This window comes from Monodelphis domestica, chromosome 3 (genome assembly GCF_027887165.1).
Source record: "Monodelphis domestica isolate mMonDom1 chromosome 3, mMonDom1.pri, whole genome shotgun sequence".
NCBI lineage: Eukaryota > Metazoa > Chordata > Mammalia > Didelphimorphia > Didelphidae > Monodelphis > Monodelphis domestica.
Window position 1 is genome coordinate 17,326,430 of NC_077229.1, and position 10,075 is coordinate 17,336,504.

Consider the following 10,075-nt stretch of genomic DNA (forward strand, 5'->3'; position numbering starts at 1 on the left):
GAACATAAACAGATTAACCTTATTGAGTCTCTTGTGATTACTCTGTCATGTTTGCCTTTTTGCATTTCTGTTGAGTCTTGGTTTTGAAAGTCAGATTTCCTATTGAGCTCTCTGGTACTTTTCTTCAGGAATGCTTAAAAGTCTGCCATTCATTAAAAACCCATTTTTTCCCTGAAGGATCACACTCAGTTTTACTGGATGGGTGATTTTTGGTTGTAATCCTTACTCCTCTGCCTTCCAGAATATCATATTCCACACTTTTTTCTCCTTTAATGTGGAAGCTGCTGCATCCTGTGTTATTCTGACTGTCGCTCTATATTTGAATTATTTGTTTCTGGCTGCTTATAGTATTTTCTCTTTGCCTTAGGAGCTCTGGATTTTGACTATGATATTCTGACAGTTTTTACTTTCAGATTTCTTTCAGAAGATGATTGTTTGAATCTTTCAATTTCCATGTTACCCTTTCGAGCTAAAAATCAAGGCAGTTTTTCTTTATAGTTTTTTGAAATAAGATATCTAGGTCCTTTTTTTTTTTAATCCTAACTCCCCGGTAGTCCATCAATTATTAAATTAACTCTTCTTGATCTGTTTTCCAGGCTAGTTGTTTTTCCAATGGGATATTTCAAATTTTTTTTCATTCTTTTGACTTCATTTTATTGTTCTTGATGTTTCATGGAGTCATTGTCTTCTTACCCAGTTCTAATTTTTAAAGAATTATTTTCTTCAGTGAGATTTTGTATCTCCTTTTCCATGGCCTATTCTGCTTTTAAGAGTTCTTTTTTCATGAATTTTTGTGCCCCTTCTATTTTTAAAGAGCTTTTCTTCAGTATTTTGGTGCCTCGTTTACTGAAATGTTCATTCTTTTCCCATCATTTTCTTAAATCATTCTCATTTCTTATTTTAAAGTATTTTACTTTTATTCCAAATTTTAGAAAACCAAATAAAATGAGCATATATAAAAAGAAAAAGAAGAGTATAAATAAATGAAATCACAAATCTCATATAAGTTTTTCTCATTTCTTTTTCTGATTTTTCCTCTACTACTACTACTACTATTATCTCTTTAAGTCTTCCAAGAATTCTTAGCATTTTCTTTCGGTCTTTGAGTGTGGCTCTTTTCACATTTTTGTCTTCTTCAAAATTTATATCTTGGTCTTCCCTGCCACCACCATAGATTTTTATAATCAAGTTCCCTTTTGATTATTTGCTCATTTTCTCGGCCTGTTTCTTGACTTTGAACTTTATGTTAAAGCTGGGCTCTGCTCATCTGGGGGTTGGGAGGCACTCTGCCAAGCTTTGGGCTTTGGTGGTGTTGTTTTCAGAGCAGGTTCTGGGAGTCTGCAAGTTTTCGGTGCTTCCAAAGTGCTGTTATCTTGTGAGAGGTCACTGCTCTCCTGGTCTGCTCTGATCCATCCTCAGGAAGAGGCTCTGGTCGCTTGTATCCACAAGCACTAGCTAATGGTTTGTTCTGCTCTGGAATTGTGGCCTAAAACTGCTTATAGATGGTAGATGTGCCAGTTAGTGCCAGCAAAGTTCCCTGAAATCTATTTCTAATAACCAGTTTTCTGGTGCCTACATTGTTTCTGGGCAGAGTGATGCTTGAAGCTTCTATTGCTACAGTCACTTGTAGGTCCTCATTGGTGTCACAAACCTCTCCTGCCGACCTCCTAAGTTTCTTAGGTCAGAAAAATATCCCCCCTGCCCCAAGCTTTTATGAAAGACTCTCGCCACCCTCTAATTTGATTCGAGGCATTATTTTAAACGTTTTGTTTCCCTTCTAATCTTGGTTTGGAGGAGAATGCTAGAAGCGCTCACCTGGGCTGCTACCTCCCTCTTACCCACCATATTCGACAGATCTTTAAAATTTTTTTATTAATTTTTTTTATTTTAATAACAAATTTCCACATGAGTTTTCCAAAGTTATATAATCCAAATTATCTACTTCCGCTCTTCCCTCTCCCACTTCTGGAGCTGGCAAGCAATTCAATGTGGGTTATTACATGTATTGATTATCACATAAAACATGTTTCCATATTATTCATTTTTGTAAGTGAATAATCTTGTAGAACCAAAACTCCAAATCATATACCCAAAAAAAGCAGGTGATAAAATCACCTGCATTTATACTCCAACCGTTGTTTCTCTAGAGGTGAAAAGCATTCTTTTTCATAAGTTTCAGAATTGTCCTGGATCATTGTACTGCTGCTTGTAGCAGAGTCTATCACATTTGATCATCCCACAATGGTGTTACTGTGTACAGTGTTCTCCTGGTTCTGCTTATTTCACTCTGCATCAGTTCATGAAGGTCTTTCCAGTTCTGCCTAAAATCATCCTGTTCCTCATTCTTTATAACACAACAGTATTCCATCACCATCATATACCACAATTTGTTCAGCCATTCCCCAAGCGAGGGACATTCCTTTAATTTCCAATTCTTTGCCACCACAAAGAAAGCAGCCATAAATATTTTTGTACAAAGAGGTCCTTTCCCATTTTTTATCTCCTTGAAATACAGACCTAAGAGTAGTATTACTAAATCACAGTATTGTTTTATAAGCCTTTGGGCCTAGTTCCAAATTGCCCTCCAGAATGATTGGATCAGTTCACAACTCCACCAGCAATGTATTAGTGTCCCAGTTTTGCCACATCCCCTCCAACTTTTATCATTTTCCTTGACTGTCATATTGGCCAATCTTCTAGGTGTGAGGTGGTACCTCAGAGTTGTCTTAATTTGCATTTCTCCAATCAACAGGGATTTAGAACATTTTTTCATATGATTATTGATAACTTTGATTTCTTCATCTGAAAATTGTATTCATATTCTTTGACCATTTATCAATCTGACAGTTTATATATTTGAGAAATGAGACCTTTATCTGAGAAATTTGTTATAAAAATTCTTTTCCAATTTGTTGCTTCTCTTCTAATCTTGGTTGCATAAGTTTTGTTTGTACAAAACCTTTTTTATTATAATTGAAATCATCCATTTTGCATCTTGTAATGTTTTCTGTCTCTTACTTGGTTGTAAATTCTTCCCTTCTTTATAAATCTGACAGGTATACTATTCTGTGTTTCCTTAATTTACTTATAATATCACTTTTTATATTTAAGTCATATATCCATTTTAACCTTATCTTGACACAAAGTGTGAGATATTGATCTAAACATAATATTTCCCATACTGTTTTCCAAGTTTCCTAACAGTTTTAGTCAAATAATGAGTTCTTATCCTAAAAGCCGGGATATCTGGGTTTATCAAACACTAGATTGCTGAGGTCATTTACCCCTAGTCTGTTCCATTGATCCACCCTTCCATTTCTTAGCCAGTACCAGATTGTGATGCTATGATGATGCTTTATAGTACATTTTAAGATCTGGTACTGTTAGGCTAGCATCCTTCACATTTTTTTTCATTAATTCCCTTGATATTCTTGACCTTTTCTTCTTTCTGATGGATTTTGTTATTATTTTTTCTTGTTCTATAAATAGATTTTTGGTAGTTTGATTAGTATGGCACTGAATAAGTAAGATAATTTAGGTAGGATTGTAGTTTTTCTTTGTAGTTTTGCATGTGATTGCTTGGATTTCAACTTCCCCTGTTGACTCTGTTCCTTGCTCTTTGCCTCCATAGAAATTTTCTATGGTTAGGTGTTTCTTTTGCTGTTTGCACTTGGTTCTTCCTCCGCCCTAGCCAGAGGCGCCTCCCCAAGCCCAGCCAGGCGCAGAGTAGGGAGCACTTAAGAGCCCCTTCTACCTCCCGGGGAAATCCGTCTGTCTTGCCAAGGCGCATATTTCATTTTGTCCCTCCTCACAGCCTTAGTGCCCTTTGGCTGAACTTCTCTCAGCCTCCAGAGCCCTTCCTCGCGGAGCACTGTAGAGCCTCCCCTCAAGCCTTTGACGCCTCGGGTCATTTAGCCTGCCCCACGGGCTCACTTCTGCCTCCTCACCCCAAGCTCCTCGGAGGCCTTTGTGATGGCCCGCACGCTTCACGCCCTGTCCGGTTCTCTGGGTGTGTGTCTGGCCTTTGTTGGGGCCCACCGCTGCCTTCTCGCCCGCTTACAGGACGCCATGCAGTACGCAGCCGAGTCCAGGGACGCCGAGCTGGCCGAGAGCCTTCTGCAGTGGTTCCTGGAGGAGGGCAAACAGGAGTGCTTCGCGGCGTCTCTCTTCACCTGCTACGACCTGCTGCACCCCGATGTCGTCCTCGAGCTCTCCTGGCGCCACAGCATCATGGACTTTGCCATGCCTTACTTTATCCAGGTGATGAGGGAATATCTTACCAAAGTAAGTATGGCCGCCGGCGCCCTCCCAGCTCCGGGGCGGGCTTGGGCCGGTCCTCAGGGGGTCCTTCTCCCTCCGGGCTTGGGGCACATTCAGGCCGCTGCTCTCCCTCATGGCGGCCTCTGATGGAAGCAAGAGCCAGCGTGGATGGAAGTCCTCTGGGGCGGCCCCAACCCCTGCTCCCCTCTCTTCACATGACAAGCAGACTGGGGGGACAGAGCATCGCCCCATTCAGACCAGGCCCTGGGCCTGAGGTGGCCATTCTGGGGACTCCGTTCTGGTCGGTCTGGAGTCCCCCCTTGTGCCGCGGCCCCCCGCAGGGGCCCTGACATCCCAGAGGCTCCGTCTCCCCTTCTTGTGGGTGGACGGTCTGGGTACTAAGGGGACACCCCATCCCTAGACATGCCTAGGAAGCTCTCTGAGGAGCCTCGATGTAGCTGCTGCAAACGAGCAGGCCCTGAAGCCTTTCCTCGACCTCGGGGCCGCCTCCTCCCTGATCATTCCCCAAAGGACACCCCTGGCAGTGACCCCTTGAACATCCCATCAGGCCCCTAGAAACAGAAAAGGGACAGCGGGCTGGGGGGTGCCTGTGAGGCGCATGTCTGTGTGTCTGAGTGTGTGTGTGCTGGTCCCTGCTGGCCCCCTGAGCCAGGCTCTTCTAGAAAGAAGCGAGACTGCCTGGCTGTGGTGTCTCCGAGGGCTCCACTGGGGTTTCCCAGGCTCTGGCCCTCGAGCTGGTCTCCTGCTGTGGCCTCAGCCACCCTGGCTAGGCCTGGCCCTGATGAAAGGGCTCTGGTGGATTAGGAGGCCAGAAACCTCAGGAGCCTCCCTCCTCGTCCTCCTCCTCCCCCCTTCCTCCTCCCCCTCCTCCCCTTCCCCCTCCTCCTCCTCCTCCTCCTCCCCTCCTCCTCCTCCCCCTCCTCCTCCTCCCCCTCCTCCTCCTCCCCCCCTCCTCTTCCTCCCCTTCCTCCCCCTCATCCTCCCCTTCCTCCCCCTCCTCTTCCTACTCCCCCCCTCCTCCTCTTCTACCTCCTCCTCCCCCTCCTCCTCCTCCTCTTATCCTCCTCCTCCTCCCCCTTATCCTCCTCCCCCACCTCCTCCTCCTCCTCCCCTTCCTCCCCCTCCTCTTCCTCCTCTTCTCCTCCTCCCCCTCCTCTTCCTCCTCCCTCCCTCCTCCTCTTCCACCTCCTCCTCCCCCTTATCCTCCTCCCCCTCCTCCTCCTCCCTCTCCTCCCCTCCTCCTCCCTCTCCTCCCCCTTATCCTCCTCCCCCTCATCCTCCTCCCCCTCCTCCTCCTCCCCTTATCCTCCTCCTCCTCCCCCTCCTCCTCCTCCTCCTACCCCTCCCCCTCCTCCTCCTCACCTTCCTCCCCCTCCTCCCCTTCCTCCCCCTCCTCCTCCTCCTACCCCTCCTCCTCCTCCTCCTGCTCTTCCTCCTCCTCCTCCTTCTCCTCCTCCTCCTCCTCCTCCCCCTCCCCCTTATCCTCCTGCTCTTCCTCCTCCTCCTCCTTCTCCTCCTCCCCCTCCCCCTTATCCTCCTCCTCCCCCTCCCCTTTATCCTCCTCCCCTCCTCCCCCTCCTCCTCCCCCTCCTCCTCCTTCCCCTCCTCCTCCCCCTCCTCCTCCTTCCCCTCCTCCTCCCCCTCCTCCTCCTCCCCCTCCTCCTCCTCCTCCTCTCCCTCCTCCTCCTCCTCGTCCTCCTCGGTCTCCCCACCTTTCAGATTCTGAGCTGGCCTGAGCTGGGGGGCCGGGCCCCACCCACTGACCCTGCTGTGGCCCCAGAAGGCTTGGATTTGCCCGCCTGCCCCAGAGAGTCTCCCCAAAGCTGGGGTGTTCTGTGGGGGGAGGGGCAGAGCCTGCGCAGGGCCACACTTGCCCCCACCCTGTGGAGGACGACATGTTAGTCACACGACCCCAACGGGCCTCTCGGGAGCAGTGAGGAGGCCCAGAGCACGTCCAGCGGCCGGACCTGTCCTGGGGCTGAGCTGACCGGGACGCTTACGTGGGGTGTTGGGCTTCCCCACCACCCTGGGCTGGGACAGGCCCACACAGGAAGCGCCGCTGCTGGGGGAGGCTTCCTGGGGGGGGGAGGCCTGGGGGGGTCAGGCTTTGGGGATGGACGTGAGAACAGACAGGGCTGCCAGGAGCTGGGTTTGAATCCCACCTTCGTTGGTCAGCCGGGAGGCTCCTGGACTGGGTTCCTCTGAGGGATGGTCTCGTGCCCGCCTGGCCCCAGGGGGCAGAAGGCCTTGGGCCTCCTTCCTCCCCCAGGAGGCCCCATTCTGCCCAGGAGCCCTCACCGGGGGCTGTTCTCGGGCACGGAGGACCCAGAGCTCGGGCCGCCCGCCTTGAGAGGCGGGAGATGGGCCGGGGAGGGGTTGGGGAGCCCCCGGGCCGCGGGGTCACCCTGGGCCTGCTCCTGCAGGTGGACAAGCTGGACGCCTCGGAGAGCCTGCGGAGGGACGAGGAGCAGGGGGCGGAGCCGGCGCCCATCGTGTTCGGTAGGTGAGGCTCTCGCGGCCGCCGCCCAGTGACCGCTTGCTTCCTGCGAGGCGGGCGGGGGAGGGCGCCGGAGTCTGACTAACGCTTCCCCGCAGGGCCTGGGCAGGGCCGCGCGCTGGGGGGGCGCGCCGGGACCCCGAGTTGAAATGTGGATCTGATTTTTTTAGATTTTGATGGGCATGAGTGATACCCAGTGAGGCGGCTAAGTAAGTGTCACGCTCCCGGGACCCGCTCTTCTCCCGGCCCGGCCTTCACGGCTCTGGCGCCCCCACCCCCACCCCGGGACCCCTTGGCAGCCTCCAGGCCCGGCCCGACCCCCCTCGGCTCTCTCCTTCTCTTGCAGGCCAGCAGCTGATGCTGACGGCGGGCCCCACTGCGGCGCCTTCTCAGGGCGCCTTCTCCTACGGCTACGGGGCTCCGGCCTTCCCCCAGGCCCCCGTTTACAGCTTCAACATGTAGCGGGGGCTCCGCGGGGCCCCCTCCCCGCCCGTCCACCTGGCCGTCGCGTGGCAGCGCTTCCCGAGGAGCCGCTCTGTTATTTATTGTCTCTAACGCTCTGTCGCCTCCCGGCCGGCCGCCCGCAGGGCCCTTCCTGCCCCAGCCGCGGGGAGCCGGCGGCCCCTTCCCACTTCCAGCTCTGCGGCCGGGGAGCCCCCATCCCATCCGGGGCGCAGAGACTGCCTTATCTGCCCCTTCCCTGTCTGCGCTGGCGTCCCAGAAGAGCGCGTGGCCGGAGGCTGAAGGAAAGAAGAGGGAGGCAGGGAGTCCTGGAGGAGGCCGTCTCCGGAGCAAAGGTCATTGGTCAGAGTCGGCTGCTTGGGGAGGCGTGTCGAGGGGAAGAGCCCCGGCCCCCCCTCGGGTCGGGCCGCCCCCGCCAAGCCAGCAGACTAGTTCCTTTGGGCCCTCTTCAAACACACACCATTAACATTTGTTGTCTGGAAATAGATAAGTGGATAATTTATGGTTCTGAATCTGCCGCTAATCATGAGGAATAAAGCCCGTTAGAGCTCAGTTGTGTCACGTGTGCTTCTTCTGGGCGGTGGGTGCTGGTGGGGGAGGGGTCCTTCCCCAGAAGGCCCCTCAGTGGGGGCCCAGGAAAGTCCCAGCCAGGTGCCTTGACCCTGGAGCTGGAGGATTGGGGCTGGGTGGCCTCAGGGAAACACCATCCCTCCTCTGAGCTGCTCCATCTGCAGCTCCCAAGTTATATCCCATGATTTTTGGTGCCAATGAGAGAAGATGGGCCCTGTAGTCTTTGGGGAAATCCAGGAAGGCTTCCTGGGAGAGGGGAGGGCATTGGAAGCCTAGCCCAGCATCCAAGGCTCAGGAGTGCCGAGTTTGGGCCTGTTCTGAGAAGAATGTCAGGCCAGGCACTGGGGATGCCAGGCCAGAGATGAGTCACCGAGACTATGGGGTGGGGGGGACAACCCAGCCTTGGAAAGGCCCTATGCAGGAGGCCACCTGCTGCCGCTGAGGAGACCCGAGGCCCAGCAGGCCCAGAGGGGGAGGGACGCCAGGGCCCTCCCTGTGAGGCCAGGCAGGCTTGAGGCCCTGATCTTCAGCCCTTGGCCACTTGCCCTCTGCTGTCTCCACCTTTTAATTCCCTTAATGCCCCCTTCCATGCCAGTAAAGCTCTCAAATCTGTTTCCATGGCACTTAGTATTTGGCGCAGAGCTTGGGCAAAAGCTGAATCCATGTGGGCAGAACAGCCCTGGAGTTATTCTCCCGAAAATGGCTGAGCCCACCAAGGGCTCCCGACGGGCCGCTGGACCTGAGCCCAGCAGCTACCCACACTAGCCACCCAGACACCCTCTGGGAGAGCTGCCTTTCAGGGTCCCCATCCATGAGGAGGGGTTCTTTTTTATTTAGAATATTTTCCATGGTTCCAAGATTCATGATCTTTCCCCCCCCTCCCGCCCCACTCCCAAAGGGGACGTTGTTGAAAGCCTCTTTCCATGTATTCACATTTGCAGTAGAGCAGAGAGCCCCAGTGCCATCCTGGGCTTTCCTTGTGCATTTCCGCTCCCACGGTTCCTTCTCAGGATGTGGAGAGCATCTTTCTCCGAAGTGTGGTGCCACAGCGTATCCGTCTCTGTGTTCTCCTGGTTCTGCTCCTTTCACTCTGCATCACTTCCAGTTCACATGGAATTAGGAGGGGTTCTCTTTGAAGGAGGCTGGGCAGTGGCCTTTTCCTGTGCCCTCCATTCTGTGTGGCCATCCAGCCTCGGGGAATGGCTCGCCTCCTGGCCCCCTCCTGGCTGCTACTCTTCTAACAGAATTTTGTTTTGTTTAAGGGCAAGGGCTGGGCAAGGGGAGTAAGTGACTGGCCCAGGGTCCTGCAGCTAGGAAGGGTCTGAGGCCAGATTTGACCCAGGATGCTGCCTGACACATCAGAGCTGACAGTGGGGTTCAGCCTCCCCGGGGCTGACAGAAGGCCAGTGGAGAGATCCTAGGGAAGTGGCGCTGGGGCAGGGCTGGCTGCCCTAGGGCCCCCAGGGCCCACCTCACTTCTCCAGGCATGAATCTTGCCTCCCACTACTTCTCCCTGGAAGCCCAGCAGACAACGGCTGCCCCCACTCCCCAAAACAGTGGTGCCCTTGGCCAGAGCTATGAGAGCAGCTGGGTGGCCCAGAGACGGGAGCTCCTGGGTTCCAATGTGGCCTCAGACCCTTCCTGGCTGTGGGACCCTGGCCAAGTCCTTTAACCCTCATTGCCCAGCCCTCGGCACTCTTCTGCTGCCTTGGCAGCAACCCAAAGTGTTGATGGAAGAAAAGGGCTTAAAAGAGAGAGCAGTGACAAGGCGCTGCAAGGGAGGCCCCAGCCTGGCCCCCCGGACACCCCGTTCTCTGCACATTCACAGGAGGGGGCGCTGAGCTTCAGAGAGGGCAAGTGACCTACCCAGGGTCACACATACATCCTGGCTAGTCTGCCCCTCTGGTAGGAACTTGGGCAGCCTGGGACCGCCATCCTGGCCTCAGCAGCTGCTAGATAGTGGAGACACCTGTGGAGCCTCTTGGCAGCAACTGCCCGTGCTGAGCCTCAGTTTCCTCAGCAGTAAAAAGGGAAGAAGGTTTTTTACTTTGGCCAGCCAGTAGAGTTGGAGCCCAGCCGGCCAGGGCAGAGGCAGAGCTCAGGCACTGGCTGGAGAAGCGGCTGCTACATTGTTACCCCTTTCTTTCAGGCGAAGAAACAAGAAGGAGGTCATAGTCACCCAGCTAGTATGTATCCGAGGCCCGATTCGAGCTCTCCCGGCTCCTGGCTCAAATGTGGCCTCAGACGCTTCCTGGTGCAGGGTGA

General features: G+C 53.1%; 1 protein-coding gene across 3 annotated transcripts in view; it reads left to right on the forward strand.

Annotated features, from left to right (window-relative positions):
- Positions 1–7,792, forward strand: part of CLTCL1 (clathrin heavy chain like 1) — a 79,597-nt gene extending 71,805 nt beyond the window's left edge. For 2 of the 3 annotated variants that reach the window (XM_056821415.1, XM_056821417.1), the window contains 3 exons: positions 4,063–4,284; positions 6,705–6,780; positions 7,125–7,792. In XM_056821415.1, coding sequence (XP_056677393.1) covers positions 4,063–4,284; positions 6,705–6,780; positions 7,125–7,240 — 414 coding nt within the window. In that variant the 3' untranslated portion in view covers positions 7,241–7,792. Of the gene's footprint in view, positions 1–4,062; positions 4,285–6,704; positions 6,781–6,948; positions 6,988–7,124 lie in introns of all 3 variants that reach the window. The other variant, XM_056821416.1, reaches the window with a different exon arrangement.
- The last annotated feature ends 2,283 nt before the right edge of the window (positions 7,793–10,075 follow it).